Source organism: Mesoplodon mirus, assembly GCF_964341445.2.
Source record: "Mesoplodon mirus genome assembly, chromosome: 19".
Classification (NCBI taxonomy): domain Eukaryota; kingdom Metazoa; phylum Chordata; class Mammalia; order Artiodactyla; family Ziphiidae; genus Mesoplodon; species Mesoplodon mirus.
Window position 1 is genome coordinate 17299148 of NC_138995.1, and position 24852 is coordinate 17323999.

At 42.3% G+C, this 24852-nt stretch overlaps 1 protein-coding gene across 2 annotated transcripts in view; it reads right to left on the reverse strand.

Annotated features, from left to right (window-relative positions):
* WWP2 (WW domain containing E3 ubiquitin protein ligase 2) overlaps positions 1 to 24852 on the reverse strand; it is a 146307-nt gene that overhangs the window by 21960 nt on the left and 99495 nt on the right. For both annotated transcript variants that reach the window (XM_082607576.1, XM_082607575.1), the window contains exon 9: positions 12238 to 12327. In XM_082607576.1, coding sequence (XP_082463702.1) covers positions 12238 to 12327 — 90 coding nt within the window. The remainder of the gene's footprint in view (positions 1 to 12237; positions 12328 to 24852) is intronic.

Below are 24852 nucleotides of genomic sequence, written 5' to 3' on the forward strand. Positions count from 1 at the left end.
TCTTTGCCGGATATGACTGAGAAAGTATGCAGTCCTGGCACTGGCTGCCATCTTGGACCCAAACACAATATGAAGTTGACCCAGTAGATGGCAGAGCAGAAAAATGGGAAAAAAGCCAGTCTTTTGGGGATACTGTTGAGCCAATGGATCATGGTTCACTTGAAACCAGGATCTACATCTAGAATTTTTAGTTACATGAGGCAGTGAATTCTCTTCATTATTCAAGCCAATTTGGATCCCAATTTTTGTTCCTTGAAACTGAAATTATCCTGATATAAGGTGCCAGTGAAAATACGCTGCATGACCACGAGAAGAAGAGTTGGTGCAAATGACAGCAGGACTCTCCACATTGTCTTTTGTTGAGGAAGCAATCTTTCCAGAGTTGGCCCTAAAATATCCATGGGCAAGGCAGGGCTAGAACAGAGAGTAAAAATCCTCAGCTGTGCTTGGTAGGTGTAACTTGATTTCCACATACACAGGGAAGAAGTGATCAAAAGAAAGTAAGAAAGGGGACTCCGCAGGGTGACAGAAATATTGTACATTTTGATGGAGTGTGAGTTACATAAGTGTATGCATTTGTCAAAGCTCAGTGAACTGTATAACTAAGATCTGTTTATCTCACTGTGTGTAAATTATATTTCAATTTTCAAAAATGAATTTGAATCTAATTAAGCCTCCATATCTAACAACCAGTTTACCAGGAAAGATAAGGAATAAAGGAACATGTAACACAACACAGGGGTCACAATCAGCCACATCCAGAATGTGAGAAATTCTACAAGACAGATGCCCAGGATCTTCAACAAATAAATAGCCAGAAAAAAACAAGAAAGGGTGGGGGAACTTATAGATTAAGAGAGACTTATGAGATCAGCCAAAAGCAATATGTTGATCTTGAGTTTGGATCTGATTCAAACAAATCAAGTGTGAAAACATTTTTAAGACAATTGGGGAAAACGCAACACAGACTGTGTATGACATAAGTAAGGAAATACTGTTAATTGTGTTGGGTGGGATAATGGTATTTTGGTTGTGTTTAAAACAAAACACTCATCTGTTAGAGGTGTATGTGATGTATTTATGGATCCAAGGATATGATGACTGGGATTTGCTTTACAATTCATTGGTCCCCTCCTCTGAAAAGCGGGAAGATCAGATAAAACAAAATATTAACTGTTAGAACCAGGCAATGGTTACAAGGGATTCATTGCTATTCTCTCAAATTTGCTGTATGCCTGAATTTTCCATTATAAATTTGAAAGGGGAAGGGGGAGAAAAGGAGTTTTAAAAAAATAAGAGAGAGATACCACTGAAGAAAATGGGGTTAACCCAATGCAAAAGGAACCCAAAATGGATTACACTGTACGATTCCAAAGTGTTGGAGGGTCTTTGTTCCCTAACTACCCTGTCATATGATCTCTGAATTCTGATCTTATCCACATGACTATGGCGCTTTGGTCTGATACTTTCCTCAGCTTTCAGGGTTAGCCTCCTGGCTGACTTTTGTTGCCACCTCTTCAACAATTCTTTCAAACTCAAAGCCTCCCTAAAAATGGCTTCTCCTCAAGTAGTTCCCAGTCCCTGTTCACAGACTGTGTCTGAATTCCGCTTGCTGGACTGCCTTGCCGTCCTGACCTGCTGCCACTTTGGATTCAACTAAATGTCATCCCTCTCGCCCCAAACCTGAGCCTTTCCCCGTCCTCCCTGCATCAGTCCTCCTCCCAGGGATAAAACAACACCATCATTCCTGACTCCATGTCACTAAGCCACTCAGCCCGAGGGCTGATTTTTATTTCGTCTCCCTGCCCTTGACTTTCCATTTCTACGTCCAACTATCTCTGAACTAATCTCCTTATCCAATCCAGCCAATAAACTGCCATCAGGGTAACCCCAGCAGTCTGACTCCTTATGTCAGGCTCGAGTCAAAACCTTGAATCAGTATTCAAGGCTCACAATAATCTGGAACCTTCCCACCTTTCTCATAAATTCTCCCAACCAGTGATTTTTATTTATTTTTATTTGTTAGCAAAGGAATCATGTATCTATGGTTTGAAACACAAACATACTACAGGAGATTCAATGAAAAGCAGTGTCTCCTCCCCTCCTTCTCCCCACTGATGATTTCTGCTCCCCAGAGGCAACAACTACTTTCAGCCCTTGACTGCTTCTTCTATTGACAGTCGTACTTCTAAATAAATGCTTACTCCATAATTTCTTGATTTCTGCCAAATTAGATATGACTTATGGACTTTCCACTAGCAAAGCTGAGGATTTAGTTCTTGCATTCCACCCCCCAACACACACAATGCTCTCTCCTCCCCCATCCTCCCAATTTAGAAAACCATCATTAACTCAATATTCAGAGTCTGGATTATGACTTTGTAGAATACTGTACATACATTTGCTTACTTGTACACCTTTTTTTCTCTTTCTCTAGAGTTAAGAACTGCGTGTTTGATTCTGCTTGGTTTTCAAGGACCTATCACAAATTCACCCCCAGATTCTGACAGGGCTGGTGGCCTCCCAGGATCACTTAACTCTGGGCCTCATTTCTCCAGGCACCCTTTGTCCAGCGTGGACAGCTGTCCTCCAGGCCTGCCTGCTCTACATTCCTGCCCTGAGTCATCTTCCCTCACCCTCCTCTTGGCCCCTGAACTGAGTCCCCTGTGTCTTGCATCTCAGGACTTCTTTCTCTGTTTCCTCTTGTCTGGTAGAAGAAATCATCTAGGAGTTTCTGAGAAAGGATGCACCAAAGTTAATTTTTTGAAACTCTGCATGTCCGAAGATGCCTTTATTTCAACCCTCACACCTGAGTGTTAAAATGTCTAAAAGTTGATTTCTGGATTCACTCAGCTGTTTCACTAGAAGATCCCCAAATATCACAAACTATAGTTTTCTTCCCTTAGACTGGTCACTTTCCCCAGCAAAAAAAACCTTCCAGTCTTTAGCCTGGAGGCAGCATCCTCACTTAATCCCTTTTTCCTGAGTTCATCTCTGCCTTCGGCTATGGCTGTGTTCTCTACACTGGTTCTACTCTCCCAGGAACTTCTTACACTAGCAGCACTCACGTGGCTGCGCATGCGTGTATGTGAACACGTGTGTGTGTGCATGTCTGTGTGTGCACACATACACATGGCAGAGGGTTGGGAGCGATGGCTGACAACCTAGAAATATAGCTGCTCCTTGCACAAATTTTAAACTTCCAAGTTTTTTGTCTCATTACACATACACATACACATTCACACACACACCCCATATGTCTCTGATCACTGAAGCTTTCCAGGGCTCCATGGTGCAAATTGGCTGCCTTCCGGGTGGAAACCCCACACCGGAAGCTTGGGTTTCAGCTTCTGCAACTCTGCCATTTATCCATCAGCAACTAAACTCTGATTACAATCTCCCATATGCTTTTTCTCCTCTTCCATTCCTTTATCATTATACTTTTTTATAACCTTTATTGCTATTTTAGTGGGTTTTCAGGAAGGAATGGAAATAAATACATGTTCGATCCATATGTTTAACTAGAAGTCCTCTGCACTGGTGAATTTCAAACTTCTAAGCAGCATAATCACACCCTTGGTTGCCGGTAAAATCCTACGCAGAATCACAATCTACAAAAACAGAGCAGTGGTTGGAGGCCAGGTCAGCCCTTTCATGTTGTTTGGTTCCAGGGGGCATCTACACCAAACCCAGGGGCCTTGCTGTACACACTTTGGGCATCTTTGTTTCACACAAACCCTCCGCTCCAGCAAAACTGCTCCATGCATCATTCCCTAAACACAGCTTTTACATTCACACTGTTCTCCCAAACTGGATCACCTTCCTCTTCTCACTGAAGTCCACCCCTCAGCCTTTCCTAAAGATCAAGTCTAAGCCCCCTATGAGGCCTCCCCAATACCATGCTCTATGGTGATCACTCCCCCTGCTCACCTCAAGTTTGAGAACCACCTAAGAATGACTAAACAGCAAATTACTGCATTCATCCTTAACTACCAGGTCCAATACTTTTTTCTCCTGGATAAAACGACTGGTCTTCATACAAGTGTCCCATGGGTGGGACAGAAGGAGATGGCCATGATAAACTGAATCCTTTGGTTCAATCTCGCTCCCGGATGTCTAGGTCTGCTGATATAATGGCTCCATCTATAGTTTCAAGGTTGCTCTCACCATGGTAATACTTCCTCAGGGCGGAACTTCTCCCATTAATTAGCAATGAAAGCTTGAGCATTCTGTTCTCTCTGGGTTCCCTATTACATAGCAGAACTAAGTGCCAGGGGCTTAAAGGTCTGGGTCTAAAACTCAGGAAGAACTCATAGGCTATAGTGGGTGCAGAGCTGAGCCATCTCACAATAAAACATTAAAACTATCCTGAAAATAAGAAAGCTGGGTCTAGTATTCCACCTCAATACTTAAAGAAGAGTAAATCCTCAGCCATTCTTAGAAGATACCATTAAAGATCTTCATTTAGATTCCATTCAAATGTTCACCAGGTCAAGGTCTAAATAACTTATAGATCAGAGAGGTTAAGAGGCAAGCAACCAGCACACTTACAGAGTTACCACCACTTTTAAATATGTGTGTCATAGGGAGATTGGTTCAAGATGGCGAAGCAGAAGGACGTGCGCTCACTGCCTCTTGCAAGAGCACTGGAATCACAACTAACTGCTGAACAATCATCGACAGAAAGACACTGGAACTCACCAAACAACATACCCCACATCCAAAGACAAAGGAGAAGCCACAATGAGATAGTAGGAGGGGCGCAATTATAATAAAATCAAGTCCCATAACTGCTGGGTGGGTGACTCACAAACTGGGGAACACTTATACCACAGAAGTCCACCCACTGGAGTGAAGGTTCTGAGCCCCACGTCAGGCTTCCCAACCTGGGAGTCTGGCAACAGGAGGAATTCCTAGAGAATCAGACTTTGAAGGCTACCAGGATTTGACTACAGGACTGGGGGAAACAGAGACTCCACTTTTGGAGGGCACACATAAAGTAGTGTGCGCACTGGGACCCAGGGGAAGGAGCAGTGACCCCATAGGAGACTGAACCAGACCTACCTGCTGGTGTTGGAGGGTCTCCTGCAGAGGCGGGGCATGGTTGTGGCTCACCGTGGGGACAGGGACACTGGCAGCGGAAGTTCTGGGAAGTACTCCTTGGAGTGAGCCCTCCCAGAGTCTGCCATTAGCCCCACCAAAGAGCCGGTAGACTCCAGTGCTGGGTTGCCTCAGGCCAAACAACCAACAGGGAGGGAACTCAGCCCCACCCAACAGCAGACAAGCGGATTAAAGTTTTACTGAGCTCTGCCTACCAGGGCAACACCCAGCTCTACCCACCACCAGTCCTTCCCATCAAGAAGCTTCACAAGCCTCTTAGATAGCCTCATCCACCAGAGGGCAGACAGCAGAAGCAAGAAGAACTACAATTCCGCAGCCTGTGGAAGGAAAACCACATTCACAGAAATAGAGACAAAATGAAAAGGCAGAGGACTATATACCAGATGAAGGAACAAGATAAAACCCCAGGAAAACAACTAAATGAAGTGGAGATAGGCAACCTTCCAGAAAAAGAATTCAGAATAATGATAGTGAAGATGATCCAGGACCTTGGAAAAAGAATGGAGGCAAAAATCGAGAAGATGCAATAAATGTTTAACAAAGACCTAGAAGAATTAAAGAAAAAACACCTAGAAGAATTAAAGAACAAACAAATAGAGATGAACAATACAATAACTGAAATGAAAACTATACTAGAAGGAATCAATAGCAGAATAACTGAGGCAGAAGAACAGACAAGTCACCTGGAAGACAGAATGGTGGAATTCACTGCCACAGAACAGAATAAAGAAAAAAGAATGAAAAGAAATGAAGACAGCCTAAGATAACCTCTGGGACAACATTAAACACACCAACATTCACATTATAGGGGTCCCAGAAGGAGAAGAGAGAGAGAAAGGACCCGAGAAAATATTTGAAGAGATTATAGTCGAAAACTTCCCTAACATGGGAAAAGAAATACCCACCCAAGTCTAGGAAGCGCAGAGAGTCCCAGGCAGGATAAACTTAAGGAGAAACACACCAAGACACACAGTAATCAAACTGACAAAAATTAAAGACAAAGAAAAATTACTGAAAGCAACAAGGGAAAAACGACAACTAACATAAAAGGGAACTCCCATAAGGTTAACAGCTGATTTCTCAACAGAAACTCTACAAGCCAGAAGGAAGTGGCACGATACATTTAAAGTGATGAAAGGGAAGAACCTGCAACCAAGATTATTCTACCCGGTAAGGATCTCATTCAGATTCGACGGAGAAATCAAAAGCTTTACAGACAAGCAAAAGCTAAGAGAATTCAGCATCACCAACCCAGCTCTACAACAAATGCTAAAGGAACTTCTCTAAATGGGAAACACAGAGAAGAAAAGGACCTACAAAAACAAACCAATAGGGCTTCCCTGGTGGTGCAGTGGTTGAGAGTCCGCCTGCCGATGCACGGGACGCGGGTTCGTGCCCCGGTCCGGGAAGATTCCACATGCCGCGGAGCGGCTGGGCCCATGAGCCATGGCCGCTAAGCCTGCACGTCCGGAGCCTGTGCTCCACAATGGGAGAGGCCACAGCAGTGAGAGGCCTGCATACCGCCAAAAAAAAAAAAACAAAACAAAAACCCATAACAGTTAAGAAAATGGTAATAGGAACATACATATCAATAATTACCTTAAATATGAATGGATTAAATGCTCCAAACAAAAGACACAGGCTCACTGAATGGATACAAATACAAGACCCATATATATGCTGTCTACAAGAGACCCACTTCAGACCGAGGGACACATACAGACTGAAAGTGAGGGGATGGAAAAAGATATTCCATGCAAATGGAAATCAAAAGAAAGCTGGAGTAGCAATACTCATATCAGATAAAATAGTCTTTAAAATAAAGGATGTTACAAGAGACAAGGAAGGACACTACGTAATGATCAAGGGATCAATCCAAGAAGAAGATATAACAATTATACATATATATGCACCCAACACAACAATTATAAATATATATGCACCTCAATACATAAGGCAACTGCTAACAGCTATAAAAGAGAAAATCAACAGTAACAGAATAATAGTGGGGGACTTTAACACCTCACCTACACCAATGGACAGATCATCCAGACAGAAAATTAATAAGGAAACACAAGCTTTAAATGACCCAATAGACTAGATAGATTTAATTGATATTTATAGGACATTCCATCCAAAAACAGCAGATTACACTTTCTTCTCAAGTGCACACAGAACATTCTCCAGGAGACATCACATCTTGGGTCACAAATCAAGCCTCAGTAAATTTAAGAAAATTGAAATCATATCAACCATCTTTTCTGACCACAATTCTCGCTATGCGATTAGAAATCAATTACAGGGAAAACAACGTAAAAAACACAAACACATGGAGGCTAAACAATATGTTACTAAGAGATCACTGAGGAAATCAAAGAGGAAATCAAAAATACCTAGAGACAAATTACAACAAAAACACAACGACCCAAAACCTATGGGATGCAGCAAAAGCAGTTCTAAGAGGCAAGTTTATAGCTATACAAGCCTACCTCAAGAAACAAGAAAAATCTCAAATAAACAATCTAACCTTACACCTAAAGGAACTAGAGAAAGAAGAACAAACAAAACCCAAAGTTAGTAGAAGGAAAGAAATCATAAAGATCAGAGCAGAAATAAGTGAAAAAGAAACAAAGAAAACAATAGCAAAGATCAATAAAACTAAAAGCTGGTTCTTTGAGAAGATAAACAAAATTGATAAAACTTTAGCCAGACTCATCAAGAAAAAGAGGGAGAGGACTCAAATCAATAAAATTAGAAATGAAAAAGGAGAAGTTACAATGGACACTGCAGAAATACAAAGCATCCTAAGAGACTACTACATGCAATTCTATGCCAATAAAATGGACAACCTGGAGAAATGGACAAATTCTTAGAAAAGTATAAGCTTCCAAGACTGAACCAGGAAGAAATAGAAAATATGAACAGACCAATCACAAGTAATGAAATTGAAAGTGTGATTAAAAATCTTCCAACAAACAGAAGTCCAGGACCAGATGGCTTCACAGGCGAATTCTATCAAACATTTAGAGAAGAGCTAACACTCATGCTTCTCAAACTCTTCCAAAAAATTGCAGAGGGAGGAACACTCCCAAACGCATTCTATGAGGCCACCGTCACCCTGATACCAAAACCAGACAAAGATATTACAAAAAAAGAAAATTACAGGCCAATATCACTGATGAATATAGATGTAAAAGTCCTCAACAAAATACTAGCAAACCGAATCCAATAGCACATTAAAAGGATCATACACCATGATCAAGTGGGATTCATCCCACGGATGCAAGGATTCTTCAATATACGCAAATCAATCAATGTGATACACCATATTAACAGATTGTAGCACAAAACCCACATGATCATCTCAATAGATGCAGAAAAAGCTTTCGACAAAATTCAACACCGATTTATGATAAAAACTCTGCAGAAAATGGGCATAAAGGGAAACTGCCTCAACATAATAAAGGCCATATACGACAAACCCACAGCAAACATCATTCCCAATGGTGAAAAACTGAAAGCATTTCCTCTAAGATCAGGAACAAGACAGGGATGTCCACTCTTGCCACTATTATTCAACATAGTTTTGGAAGTCCTAGCCACGGCAATCAGAGAAGAAAAAGAAATAAAAGGAATACAAATTGGAAAAGAAGAGGTAAAACTGTCACTGTTTGCAGATGGATTTGGATTGGAAGAATCAATATTGTGAAAATGACTATACTACCCAAAGCAATCTACAGATTCAGTGCAATCCCTGTCAAATTACCAGTGGCTATTTTTACAGAACTAGAACAAAAAATCTTAAAATTTGTATGGAGACACAAAAGACCCCGAACTGCCAAAGCAGTCTTGAGGGAAAAAAACGGAGCTGGAGGAATCAGATGCCCTGACTTCAGACTATACTACAAAGCTACAGTAATCAAGACAATACAGTACTGGCACAAAAACAGAAATACAGATCAATGGAATAGGACAGAAAACCCAGAGATAAACCCACACACCTATGGTCAACTAATCTATGACAAAGGAGGCAAGGATGTATAATGGAGAAAAGACAGTCTCTTCAATAAGTGGTGCTGGGAAAACTGGACAGCTACATGTAAAAGAATGAAATTAGAACACTCCCTAACAGCATACACAAAAATAAACTCAAAATGGATTAGAGACCTAAATGTAAGACCGGACACTATAAAACTCTTAGAGGAAAACATAGGAAGAACAAACACCCTTTGACATAAATCACAGCAAGATCTTTTTTGATCCACCTCCTAGAGTAATGGAAATAAAAATTAAAAATTAACAAATGGGACCTAGTGAAACTTAAAAGCTTTTTCAAAGCAAAGGAAACTACAAACAAGATGAAAAGACAACCCTCAGAATGGGAGAAAATATTTGCAAATGAATCAACGGACAATGGATTAATCTCCAAAATATATAAAGAGCTCATGCAGCTCAATATTAAAAAAACAAACAACCCAATCCAAAAATGCAGAGAAGACCTAAACAGACATTTCTCCAAAGAAGACATACAGATGGCCATAAGCACAGGAAAAGATGCTCAACATCACTAATCATTAGAGAAATGCAAATTAAAACTACAATGAGGTATCACCTCACACCAGTTAGAATGGGCATCATCAGAAAATCTACAAACAACAAATGCTGGAGAGGGTGTGGAGAAAAGGGAACCCTCTTACACTGTTGGTGGGAATGTAAATTGATACAGCCACTATGGACAACAGTATGGGGGTTCCTTAAAAAACTAAAAATAGAATTATCATATGAGCCTGCAATCCCACTCTTGAGCATATACCCAGGGAAAACCATAATTCAAAAAGACACATGCACCCCAATGTTCATTGTAGCACTATTTACAATAGCCAGGTCATGGAAGCAACCTAAATGCCCATCGACAGACGAAAGGATAAAGAAGATGTGGTACATATATACAATGGAATATTACTCAGCCATAAAAAGGAACGAAATTGGGTCATTTGTAGTGATGTGGACGAATCTAGAGACTGTCATACAGAGTGAAGTAAGTCAGAAAGAGAAAAACAAATATCACATATTAATGCATATATGTGGAACCTAGAAAAATGGTACAGATGAACCGGTTTGCAAGGCAGAAATAGAGACACAGATGTAGAGAACAAACGTATGGACACCAGGGGAAAGTGACGGGGGTGGGTGGGTGGTGGTGGTGGTGTGATGAATTGGGAGATTGGGATTGACATATATACACTAATATGTATAAAATGGATAACTAATAAGAACCTGCTGTATAAAAAATATATAAAATAAAATTCAAAAGTTCAAAACAAAAATGACAGACAAAAAAATATATACATGCTATAAATTCACAAAGTACAAGTGTGCAATGTGTCCTGTTAAAAGTTGATGATTAATTTGTGAGACAACTGGAGAAATCTGACTACTCACTGGGTTTGATGGTGGTAGGTAAATACTGTTAATAATATAGTGGTTTTACTTTTAATAAGAGAACACTTTTTAGAAATATATACTGAAATTTGGATAAAATGATATGATTTCTGGGATCTGCTTCAAAATAATCTAGAACAGGGGTCGGGGAGGGGTGAGTGAGGATTACACAGCAGGAGGTGGCAAATGTTTTCTACCAAGGGCCGAAAAGTAAATATTTCAGTCTTTGCAGGCTTTACAGTCTGTATCACAATTACTCAACTCGGCCAATGAGCACAAAAGCAGCCATGGACAATAAGTAAACAAATGAGAGGGGCTGTGTTCCAATAAAACTTTATTTACAAAACAGGTAGCAGGCTGGATTTTGTCCACAGGCCCACAGTTTGCCAACCGCTGGTATAGATGAAACAAGAGTGGCCATGAGTTGATAATTATTGAAGCTAGGTGTTGAGTGTGTGGGCATTCTTTGTCCCACATATTTGAAAAGTTCAATATGAAAATTTCTATAATTTCCAAAATAAAATGTTTTAATTTTTTTCTAAGAAGTCAATGTTTATCTTTGGTAAGTTCCCTGGACTTAAAGGAGAAACAGAGTGAGAACGAAGGATGGCGGATTATGAGTGTGATTTCCAGAACGGTAAGGAAGAAAAGGAAAACACAAGCATTCTACTGGAAAACTGAAACTAAAAGCAGCCCATCCGTGGAAACTTGTAGGACTGGAAAGTGAGGTGATATTTGCCCGGCACACGCCTGACAGGTGAACAAAACAGAGCACAGGGGCTCTCCCAATACGCCCACCTCTGACATCCTCTCCCTCCGCGAGTTTCGGAGGGGGAAGTCAGCGTTCATGTTCTATGTAGGAGCCCTTCATGGCTGCTTTACTGGGAGGTGATTCTTTCCTGAGAGCAGAATGCATTCCCTTTCGAAAGCTCTCAGGACTGGGAGACACATGTGGAAAGAACTTTCTGTCCCTGGCAGACAGGGAACCAAACCCCTTCTCCTTGAACTTGGACAGTCTTCCCTCACTTGGAAGCCTCACTCATCCTCTGGTTTTGGAGAACTTAGCTGCGTTCTCACAAAGCCCGCTGAACGAGAAGCACACTGTCTCCAGGGGCTGGTTGGACACAGGGCGTTATGAAGTGCATCAACACCCTCTCTATCTTGGCTTCCTTGTGCTCGTTTTTCCCCCAGAGATGCTCTAAATGTTCCTAGTCTGTCCTAGGAAATGAGAGCTGAATTAAAGTAAGTGAGTAGGGAAGGCAATCAAGGGACCCAGGATAAATGTCCCTGGACTTTGCTACCTCTGCAGAAAGAAACTGAAAATCGGGCCCTATAGGATATTTCTGTAGGTGAAATGACTGAGGCCAGTGAGAGACCAAGGGCCCCGGAGGCCTCCCCAACCCTCCTTCCTCCAGAACCCAATATCCATGGGGGCTCTGAATACCACTTAAGAAAGCCCATGACCAATACAACACATGTAGGAAGAAGGGAAAGTAGAAAGAGAGAGCAGAGAATGCAGAAGGGGATGACTGTAGGAGGAGGGGAAAAGAAAGAGAGAAAGGACGAGAGTGGGGTAAAATAAAGAGATGGCCATGGCAGTGAGTGGTGGAGAAGCTGATGGGGGACTCTTGGTGCCAATTCTAGAGCCTCGGGTCTTACTGGTCCAAGCCTTACCCTGGAGGAAGAGGCCGCTCCCAGGTGGTGGTCTTGGTATTGTGGTCAACATAATAGACACGCCCGTTGGGGAGCTCTCGCTGCTCCCATCTGCAAAATAAAGTCAAGGGAGGCATGAGACACACAGGTGAAAGGCATATGCCCTTGCTCAAAGGAGTCATTCACTACTATTAGGCTAATGTGAGAGGTAACATCAAAGTCAACGTGCAAGACCAACCCGCTGGTCAGACAAGCTCCACGTTGTCACTGATGGTGGCACACACGTCTGCTTCTTGAAAAAACTATAACAGTTCCCCTTTATGGATTCAAGGTACTAGATAACCCACAGATCATGCTAAATTCCCCTAAACAACCCATATGAATCTACATTGCCATGGATTTTTGTGAATCACTGTCTCTTGGCCATTTCGGGATCAAAGAGCCCTTTAGGAATGTGATGAAAGCTTCCAAAATGCACTTACCAACAAAAATGTGTGTGCAATTTCTGGGATTCCCGGACCTCTCCTAAAGCTCATCCATGGACCCTCCAGCGCTCGTAGCCTACTGCCTCTTAAAGTCACAAATTATATGACTGTCCCTGTTCTCCTAGAATCATATATATTCATGATCACATTTCTTTTTAAAATACAGGATTCATTTACAGAGGATCTTTAAAAAGAGATCTGGATGGATCAAGAAATATAGCATACTGCTATTTATTGGCTGCTCTACCGCTCAGTCTGTGTGTGGGTTACTATGAGATCAGGGTGCTGAGGGTGGCTCATCTGTGCTAATGGCTGAACGACAAGGTAGCAGATGATCCAAAGAGTTACGACAAAGGCAAAATCACTACAAAATACAGCCAAGGACCAGCCATCCCAACACTCCCGTTATTCCCACATTCAATGCAATCTGACAATAACTCCACTTCCCTAGAATACAGTAACCTATATATACGGGATGCAAAGATTTATGTTTATAAAATGATTACTGTTTTATGAAGGATGTTAATGGTCCTTTTAGCCTTTATGTTTTACATTGATTTTAGTTACTTCTACTTTTGGGTACTGCCTAGGGGAAGGTGACCTTTGCCAGGAAACTAGTACAGTCAGTTCTACTGAAATGTTTGTTTTAAAAACACAAATCTAGGGCTTCCCTGGTGGTGCAGTGGTTGAGAGTCCGCCTGCCGATGAAGGGGACACGGGTTCGTGCCCCGGTCTGGGAGGATCCCACATGCCGTGGAGCGGCTGGGCCCGTAAGCCATGGCCACTGAGCCTGCGCGTCCGGAGCCTGTGCTCCTCAACGGGAGAGGCCACAACAGTGAGAGGCCCATGTACCGCAAAAATAAATAAATAAATAAATGAAAATAAAAATAAAAACACAAATCTATGCCAATGTGATTGATACATAAGGGAACATACTATGAATTTTGGGTTTGCCTTGTATGAATTTGCCTTCAAAACACACTAGATGAACACAGAAGACTTCCCCCAGCTAAACCCAGTCATGTAGAAATACACAAAACCCACACTCATCTGCCAGCTACCTCACTTTACTGCGTGTTACACACCATACTCACCCACATCTGGTGCTGTATCTCCCATCTGATTTCAGAAAGCCCTCTTTGTACCACTTCATGACGACACTCAGAAGCCCCAACCCTTCCAACACCTGCTTCCACAAGCGAACTCCAGGTCTTCTCATGGAAATGTGCTGTATGTATTGTAGTGCTACGATCTCAACCATTTAACATGCGTACAACTGTGCGACCATTGTTATTCGGTTCCTATTTGTGTCACTGACTAAGTTTCGACTGTTACACCCCTAATCCACTTTTTCCCATAAGCCCTGTGGGGTTTTTTTGTTTTTTGTTTTTTGTTTTTGCAGTATGTGGGCCTCTCACTGTTGTGGCCTCTCCCGTTGAGGAGCACAGGCTCTGGACGTGCAGGCTCAGCAGCCATGGCTCACGGGCCCAGCCGCTCCACGGCATGTGGGATCTTCCCGGACCGGGGCACGAACTCGTGTCCCCTGCATCGGCAGGCAGACTCTCAACCACTGCGCCACCAGGGAAGCCCAGCCCTGTGGTTTTTACTGCATGATTTGGCATAGCGTGGTGGTTTCTAGGAACACATATGTTATAGCAGAGTTGACTGTATACTGAAATAAATGTCCTAACTTCTGTTACTAAGCCTGGTGTGTCTACTCAAATAGACATCAGCTTTATTCGATACCATTTCTCACGTCTGATCAGCGGACTGCATTGATAAGCCCCTCTGAGGTTAATTCAGATACAGGTATATGCAAGGTCTTTAAGGCAAAGATGGGAAGGGGGTAACCATCACCCACTGAACAACCACAATGAGCTGCAGGCTCATTTTTACTTCATTCAGTCCTGCCTTCATCGTTTACGGTGGCACATGCCATCACCATCAAGGGAACTGAGGCTCAGAGAGGCTAAGTAACTCTTACGTGGCATTTAAACTCAGCTCCCTGGGACTTCCCTTGTGGTCCAGTGGTTAAGACTTCACCTTCCAATGCAGGCGGTGCAGGTTCGATCCCTGCTCGGGGAACTAAGATCCCACGTGCCTCGTGGCCAAAAAACCAAAACATAAAACAGAAGCAATATTGTAACAAATTCAATAAAGACATTAAAAATGGTTCACATTGGGACTTCCCTGGTGGTCCAGTGGCTGAGACTCCGTGCTCCCAATGCAGGGGGCCGGGTTCAATCCCTGGTCAGGGAACTAGGTCCCACATGCCACAACTAAGAGTTCACATGCCTCAACTAAAGAGCCCACATGCTGCAACTAAGACCCAGCGCAGCCAAATAAATAAATATTTTTAAAGTTATTTTTTTTAATGGTCCACATCAGAAAAATCTAAACAAACAAACAAACTCAGCTCTGACTCTCTGGCCCATGAGTTTTACCATGTCACTCTGAAAGGAAGAAAGGAGGAAAAGGAAGGGCAACTGGAACTTATAAGGAACCCACAACCCAGCAGACAAGGTGCCAGGTGCCTTTCCAAAGCCCACCTCAATGTCAACAGCTTTCCCTAGTACAGGAGTCTGGGTAGGGGGACCTATAGGATCAAGACGACTGGGGAGAAATTATAGTAAGTCCACCTAGTTAATTTCTAGGCTCCATTTTAATCACAACCCTCTGCTCAGATACAATCTATAGGAAGAGGCTGCACATTTTGCACCACTGGGAGGCTTAGCCTGGGAGCAGTGAGGTCTGGTAGTCCCAGACTCCCTCCTTCCAAAAGGGATCAACTACTGTGTTGAGGACTGGAGTGCTATAAACACCATTAAAATGAGCTCGAGAACATTTTCTCTCCTGGGTATTCCTGCTCAAGGTTCTGGTTGAAGCAGATACTGGTGACTTGGCCCAGGCGCCCTGGGTTCCTCCCACTGCAAAAGGAAGATTCTTGCACTTCAGTCAGTATTTTATTGAAAGGGCAGAATCTTCTGACAAAACTGACCAGGTGAAAATAAACACAGGGTAAAGTTAAAGCTCTTCTCCCTCTCGATGCCCTTCTGAATTAAAGACAAAAGAGTAACAGATATTGCCAGCTCAAAAGACTGGTAGGGATCTGGTGGGGACCCTTCAGCAAAAAAGGCTAACATACTGTGATTTCACACCAGCTCTCCAAATTCCTCCTGTCTGCTGGGTAATCAAGCAGCAAATCCGATACCCTCTTTATTCATCTGAATTTGGAAATAAGGAAAGTCTTGAGAAAGATACTTGGCTTAAGGGTAAGTAGTGAAATATGGAAGCTCCTCAGGCAAGGGTAGCAAGCCACTCTTTCATAACATTTGCTCCTAATAAAGACTTAAGGAGCTGAGAATTCCTCAGCATTTCCTAAGAAATTAGCTCTATCCTTCCTGTCCTTGGCAATTTTGTGGCACAAAAGCACCAATAAAACAACTTTGCTCATTTTGCAGTCACTAATTGGAAAACTGACCATAATTGGTGGGTGGGGCTGCCCCTTGAATGAAGACAAAATATGTGTTGTTGCAGTTGGAGAGAAAAGGTGCTAAAACACATTTTTTCTTTATTCCAACAATTCTGTTGTTACAACTTTCATCTTATAAGTGGTCTCGACTTCTGGCTTCTTTTCTATTTCATTTGAGGCAAGGAGAAAACTTTGGTTTTATTATACTTTGGCTAATAGTTTCATTTGAAGATGGAATAATTCTTAAAATTCCATGAATTAAATGCCTTGAATTGACACAGGGGTCTTCCTGCACTGCCAGAAAGGAAATCGGTGTGAAGTCCTCTTTGCTTATATTCAAGAGTTATGACGGCTCCTCCCAGGCCTTGACAAGACGCGTCTATCCTGTCTTTGATCCCGGCTGATCCTAGAAATGAAAGGCTCTCTTTTGGGCACTGTTATTGTCCAGCGAATCTCAGTGTCCTTCTATGAACCCTCTCAATTGGCTTAGCTAGAAAAATAGTTACCAAGAGGAACAAGACCTTTCTTCCATTACCTTTTTTTTGATATCTACATTCTTCCTTTTAAAACTGGACTCCTGCTCAGATTAAATGTCCATGTGGGTCCTCCCTGATCCGTGACCTGGCCTAACTGCTTTCCTTAGAGAACTCTCAACTCCTCCCTACCTGCATGGCTCCTCAGAATTCATACAAATCCCTCCCCTCCATTTGTGTAGCAGAGTCGGTCGATTCTATCGTCAATCAAACGAGCCCCTGGATTCTCATTTCTCCGCTGTAACTGCTGACCCATAAAGACTGAGCCTTCCGACTGTCTTGGTTTGGTCTCCCCATGCCAAGAAAGTGATACTGGAAGTGACCTTTCATCAGCACATCCCTGGCAGGGGTTAGGTTTCTGAACCTTATAAGCATCTTCTTCATGCTGAGATTAAAAGGCTTTTCAATCAAACTAACCATGGGTCTCGATACTGCATCCTGGTCACGTGGGTCATATCCTCTCCCACTGAATAGCTTTCTTTGATGCTCTCAGAAACAGTGTTCAAAGCACCAAGCTTGATTCAGGTCCCTTCCCAACACATTGCTCCTTGGCTTTCAATGTACAGCCTTTAGTTGGACCATGGACTACACAGGGTCTTTCTATTTTGAAAGTACTTAAAAAATAGTCTCCAATTTCAATTAATCTCTGTACTTTTTTTTTTTTTTTTTTTTTTTTTGCTGTACGAGGGCATCTCACTGTTGTGGCCTCTCCCGTTGCGGAGCACAGGCTCCGGACGCGCAGGCTCAGCAGCCACAGCTCACGGGCCCAGCCGCTCCGCGGCATGTGGGATCTTCCCGGACCGGGGCACGAACCCGTGTCCCCTGCATCGGCAGGCGGACTCTCAACAACTGCACCACCAGGGAAGCCCCTGTACTTTTTTTTCAGCCAAAATTCCCTTTGCTCCTATGGATTTTAACTGTCCTTTATTCAGTTTGTAATAGGGAAGAGCAAATCTGACTCCATATTAGATTCGTTTCTTTTACTTTAACCCTAGTGCTCTGTTGCCTGTGCTTATCATGCTGGCTCTGCACCTTTTGTAAAAGAATGTTGCCTATAGCCTGAAATAGACAGGATAGCCCATTCTCAAGACTCTGACCTTTAAGAGTCCATTCATTTAGAGATAAAAAAAAGTTTCAGAACAGAGAGTAACATTTGTCTTGTTGGAGGTTTACAGGAACGTTGTGACTTGACCTACACGAACACCGTGACTTGACCTAGCTGCATGAACAAAGGATTCCAACACCAAGAAGTCTGAGACAACTAACCATGCCCCTCCCTCACCTCGCCTTTAAAAGTGCTTTGCTGAAACCCTTCGAGGAGTTCAGGGTTTGCTGGGCACAAGCCACCCATCTCCTTGCATGGCCCTGCAATAAACCTTTCTCTGCTCCAAACTCCAATGTGTCGGTATTGTTTAGCCTCACTGTCCATTGGGCACACGAACTTGCGTTTGTTAACAAGTTGTATATCTTCCATGCTCTTGCCCCCATCCCCCCCACCATCATCATTAAAAAGGTAAAGGATGAAAATCTCAATTCCATTATTAGGATGGCATTCAATCATTTCTCTCCTATGTTATCTGAAAGGAAATTGTCTGGTCACTTAACAGTGACCACATTTTTTTTTTTTTTTGGATGCACCATGCAGCTTATGGGACCCTGACCACGGCCCTCAGCAGTGAAAGGACGGAGTCCTAACCACTGGACCGCCAGGGATATTCCCTGAACCACATTTTCTTGTGGAAGGTTTCCTAAAAGGTCTTCAGGAAATCAATTCTCAGTTACTTGCCATTACAGTGTATATTCAACCATCCTGATCAACACACTTCTTGGTCAGATTCCCCTAAGTTTGGACAGAATCACAGTTTCACCAAAAGTCGGATTAAATTGGGAAGGAATTTAAAGCTGGACAATCCGAGGATTTCAGGTTAGTATCAGAGATGATATCATCACACTCACAAATTCTTAGTAAGAACATTATTAATTTGTATTATTTATAATTTGTTAATAAATTTTATTAACAAAAGCACTGGGCATTAGTAAAGCTGACTCTCATTCAAAATACACTCTCTCCATCAGAAAACAAAGTCATGCCAGAACACTTATGCACCAATAAAGAAAAGATGCCTTGCTGGTTACCTGGACAAAAACTAAACTTCAGAAAAATACACTGAAAGTATTCAGGTATACTTAAAGCTGCCTATGTAGAAGTTCAACTCCCCTCAGGCAAATATTACAGGGAATTCATATTTTCTTACTTCATGCTCTTATAATAAATTTTAACTGAACCAAATCCTATTCGCCAAACTCTGGCCACTTCCTGAGTGAACGCTAAGATTTATTTCCCCTGTAGGGACACTGTCAGACTGTCTTATGAGTCAAAAATCTGTGTGCAGCGGAACACATCTCCTACTCACTGTTTTCATTGCTTCAGTAGGTCCTCTGTAAACTGGGTAGGAAGTGTGTTAAACTCAGACCTTCCCCCAAGAACCCTTCTTGAAATACTGAGCTTTCCTTTAAATCCAAGCACACTAACCCCCTTTTTAAAACTATCAGCAGGGCTTCCCTGGTGGCGCAGTGGTTGAGAGTCAGCCTGCCGATGCAGGGGACACGGTTTGTGCGCCGGTCCAGGAAGATCCCACATGCCGCAGAGCGGCTGGGCCCGTGAGCCATGGCCGCTGAACCTGCGCGTCCGGAGCCTATGCTCCGCAACAGCAGAGGCCACAACAGTGAGAGGCCCGCGTACCGCAACAAACAAACAAACAAACAAACAAAAACTATCAACAACCAGCACTTTATGCCCCTTAATCACAGGGGGGCACAGTAGTAGCTACTGAGGACTCTGAATTAAGGTCTGTTTTTCATCTCTTTCTTCTTCACCCATCCCATTTTCTTTGCCTTGGAAAAGTCCCCAAAGCTCTTCAATGGAAGATGGCAACTGCTTTTGGGACTTTCCTGGTGGCCCAGTGGTAAAGAATCCGCCTTCCAATTCAGGGGACGCGGGTACAATCCCTGGTCAGAGAACTAAGATCCCACATGCCGTAGGGCAACTAAGCCTGTGCGCCACAACTATTGAGCTCGCACGCCTCAATGAGAGAGCCCGTATGCCACAAACTACAGAGCCCGTGCACCCTGGAGCCTGCGCGCCACAACTCGAGAGAGAAAACACACACGCCACAACTAGAGAGAAGCCCAAGCGCTGCAACGAGGAGACCATGCCCCGCAATGAAAGATCCTGTGTGCCACAACTAAGATCCAACACAGGCAAAAAAATAAAGAAAAAAAAAAAGATATGCTCTCACAGACAGGCAAGACAATTCCTAGAGACGGTGTCTATTAAAAAAATTTTTTTAACATTATTGCAGATTTTAAAAACTATGCAGATAAGTTTGGCAATGCAGGGAAATAGCCACTCTTAAAAAATAGTGAGGGACTTCCCTGGTGGTCCAGTGGCTAAGACTCCAAGCTCCCAATGCAGGGGGCCCAGGTTCGATCCCTGGTCAGGGAACTAGATCCCACATGCCACAACTAAAGATCCTGCACACCGCAACTAAAGATCCCACATGCTGCAACTAAGACCAGATGCAGCCAAATAAATAAATAAATAAATATTTTAAAAAATAGTTAGTGGGAGCAAAAATGGGTATACTCTTTCCTAAGGGTAATTTGGCAACTCAGTCAAAAACCTTTCCTACATGCATACCCTTTAATTCAGCAACTCTGTTTCCAGGACATATCCTAAGGAAATAATTATGTGTCAAAGATTTAGCTTTAAGTGCATCCATCACAGAACGTTGCAGCATGTTACAGAAAAACTGCAAACAACCTAAATGCTCCAAAGTGGAGGATTAGTAAAATAAATTATGTTCATTCTATAATGGGTATTCCATCATTTAAAATATCATTGTGGATAATATAGATTTGTACAGATGTTTACAATATATCAGGTAACAAAAATAAGTGAAAAAATAACATGCATAAGATAATCAAAATTTTGTTTAAAAATTATAAAAATATACTATTTTTCATTAAATCTAAAATGTCACCAATTATAAGATTTTTAACATACCACCAAGAAAGAAAAAAATGCTGCTAATTAAACTATGACACTCCAATGTTTGTAAATCATGTTTTGATTTTAAAGAAGTTAAATGTGAAATAACATGCGTATCAGAATCTACAGAACATGGGGGCAGGGGGATCACATATGCGTGTAAAATTTTTACATCAGAGTAAGGAAGTATTTCAGACAGACACAAAAGGCATGTGAAAAAGATGAACAGATTTGGCTAGCTAAAAATTTGAACTCCTGTACAATAAAAAGCAACATAAAAAAGTGAAAAGACAAGCCACAGACTGGGAGAAAATATTTGTAATGCACATAATTGAGAGGGGATTAGTATCCAGCATATATTAAGAAATCCTGCAGATTAAAAAGACAGATAGCAAACAGAAAAATGGATAAAAATATATGAATAGACAATTCACAAGAAAGGAAATTCAAGAACCAAATTAAAATAACATGTAAGAAGAGGTTTTCAAATTAAAACCTGCAAGAAATACCCTTTCACACCCATCAGACTGGACAACATGAAAAAAAATCTGACAATTCTGAGTTTTAGCAGGAATGCTATGCATGCTCATGGGAGCATGAACTGGTGAGCTGACTCAAAAAGCAATCTGGGGTCTTCCCTGGTGGCGCAGTGGTTGAGAGTCTGCCTGCCGATGCGGGGGACACGGGTTCGTGCCCCGGTCCGAGAGGATCCCACTTGCCGCGGAGCGGCTGGGCCCGTGGGCCACGGCCGCCAGGCCTGCGTGTCCGGAGCCTGTGCTCCACAACGGGAGAGGCCACAACAGTGAGAGAAAAAAAAAAAAAAGCAATCTGATAGTGTCTACTAAAACTGAAACTGAAGACCTTCATCTTCCTACAAAGAAGAAACCCTAGTTCCAGTACTTGCACTAAAGAAACAAACATGCACACAAAAAGGCAACACAGAAAAAACGTCATTGCAGCATTGTTTATAAAGGCAAAGATGTAATTATAGTATAAATAAACACAAATATAAAATGTTATTGTTTATATTTTACATTTATATGATATAGAATATACACAGTAAATATAAATAAATTCTAATTATAACATAAATAAAATTTTACCTATTCATACAACAGAAGACCATATAGCAGTTTAAATGAATGTACCAAGTTCCATGTATCTCTGTATATAGGGAATGGGACCAGGGAGGGGTTCACAGGGACTTTCAACTTTACTGACAGTCTTCATCAAGAGGTTAAAAAACAGGGGGGAGGTGTATAGCAAATGCAGCGTCATGCTAAAGTTTGATACGGCTCGGTAGGGGAGCCCACAGGTATTTCTTATATTACTTTCTATTCTTATCTGCATGCTTAAAATATTTTACAATTAAAAAATAAAATTTAAAAGCACATACCCTAAGATTGTCAAAAAATTTTGGTAGATGTGTGTTGACGTGTACATGTCTGTATATGTGCTCTTGGGCAAACTGCTTAAGGTTTCCTCATTTGCAAAATAAGGGTGAAAGTAGCTACTACACAGAGTGCCGTGAAGACCGAAATAACCCATGTATGAAACCTAGCACTCCCCAGCACTCTGGAAACATTTAACACATGTTAACTCTCACCAATGATCAGGCAAAAAAATACACAAGGTGCATGAAAAGCACCAGTGGTTAAATCTAGGTGGGTGTGTGTTTGTTATTGCTGTTGTTCTGCTTCTTTCTTCTATCTTTGTTTCTAAGTTTTCAAAAAAAAAAAAAACTGTAAAAAATTGTAAGAGCTATTGAGAATGAAAACACTTATCCAGTCAGTCAACAAACACTTCTCACTCCAGCTCCCTAGGAGCCAAGTACTATGCTAGGTGCTGGGAATACAAAAACCCAATAATCCCAACTCCTGAGGAGCTCTCAAGAAAGTGTAGTAAAAAAGGAAAATTCCTCATTACACATGAATACATACATATAGCAGGACGAGAACTTCTCATGGGTCAGTCCCAACAACAGTAGAATTTTTGGAAACAAGTCTTTCGTCCTGAGATGAGGAGGAGGAAGCCAGGAACATGTATTATCTGGCATTAACTAAGCATGTAATAATCCCTGTAGAGTCAAGAACTAAACCATACTACTTAGCAAAAAGGCACAAATTCTCCAGTATAATTCTTTAATCCTTTGCTACTAAAGTATGGTCCATGGCTCAAACTGTTACTATTCAGCAACCAGAAAAGTACAGAAGATTCTAGATGTTTAGAAACTTTTGGACCAATTTGACATTGCCACAACATCCAAATATGTGATCTGTAGATCTGCCTCACTGAACAGAACAGAGGACAAAAGTAAAGGTTCATAAGAGATTGAAAAAAAAAAATTAAAACAGAACAAACAAAACCAGAAGGAAAAAACAAACAAACAAACAAGGACCAGTTCTTCACAGACAGTTTCAGAAGCACTGCTTTAAAACTCCTTGGGTAAGGATCTTTGGCTAGCGCCAAAATTGAGTTTGGAATGAAATTCAGTGGCAGCAGCTGGTTTATAACTTAGCAGAAAAGCTGCAAATTCCAACGTCTCTTAAAGTGTCTCTACAAAGAAAACATCAAAGAACTCTTACCAGGTTGTCATCCTTGATAGTGTGTCAAGGACAACCTGGAGAAAGGACCTCTGGGTCTCCATTACTGGGCCTGGGGGTAGGGGAAGATGGCAAATCAAACAGATCCAGAAAACACCCTCCTCAATTATTTCTACTCTGAGGCAGGAAACGGCCAGGGCAGCCAATGACTGCAAGAGGAGAGGGATGGTGTGAAGTGGCAGTGCTGAGGTAAGTCGGCAGAGTCCAAACACAACGGCCTCCCTTATGTAAGAAACCACAGCACAGCGCGGGCTGCCAGGGTGAAATAATGTGCCTCTGTGTGAGAGGGCCTGGGCGAGCTGCAGAGCCTGGGACGCACTTGGAGTTTATCTAAGCCATGTACACACGGTCTGTTAATGAGCATTTGGTCCCCAAAGTGGGCTCCCTGCTGATAAAAACCAGATGCGGGGCCAGCTGATCAAAGTGGCCTCCCTCCCCACTGCCCACTGCCTGGACCACTATCTCACCATGTCTCCTGAGCCTTCCTGGCACCCCCTCCTTTAACGGACATTTGCCAGCTGAAAACACCATGCCCTTCCAACTAGCTTCTTTCGTGCTAATTAAATTAAAAGGTAGGGGAAGCAGGAGGGTTTGGAGACAGGGAGAGAGAGGAAAGGGATAAAGGGTGTTCTATTTGGATTTATGTGGCCCAGTTTTCGGTGGCCTTCGGTCACTAAAACACACAGACGGACGTGACATCCTTATGTCCAGTCTCATCTGCTGCAAGTTTCAGAAAGGCAATGCAGCAACTGGAAAAATAAGCCCTTGGGATCCCCAACTGAACTGTGCCCGATCCCTCTGTAAAGGAGATTGAGATGGTAAGGTTAGAAAGAGACAAAGTCAGCTGGATGCCATGAAAAAGCAGTCTAGCATGGCTCAGAAATGCCTTGGCAAAGGGGAGACATGGTCCACAGTGTCTCCCAGGGCATGAGGACCCCTAGTGAGCAGGGAAGAGCATTCTGACCCTTTGAGAGATTCATACTTGAACCCAAAGCCAGACAACCTAGCCTAGTTAGTAACCCCTTAGGGTCTTGTTCTTGGGAAGAAAATGCAGTATTCCTGTCATAGTTCCTCTTTATTTGAGGCATCAAAGAAGCAGAAAACATTCATCCAGGTGGAGAAAAAAAAAAAAAGATGGCATTTAAATCGATTCATTAATTCACTACAAGTATGTCTTGGGGGCCGACTTTGTTCCAGGCTTCTTGCCATCTTGGCATTTACAGCCCAGCAGAGCAGAGAGACGCAAAACACGCAATTACATGTGTGAGAAGTTACAGTACACAGGGTGGTCTGACCTTGTCTACTGGGGATTGAGGAAGGATTCCCAGAGGAAGTGCTGATTAATCTGAGACTTGAAGATGGATAGAAAGTAATGGACAAAATGGTGAGGAAGGTTTCAGAAAGGGTAACCAGCATGGCAGAGGGTCCCAAATCCAGAGAAAGGGTGGTACATCTGTCAAACTAAAATAAGTTACAGCTACAGCTTAGAGAG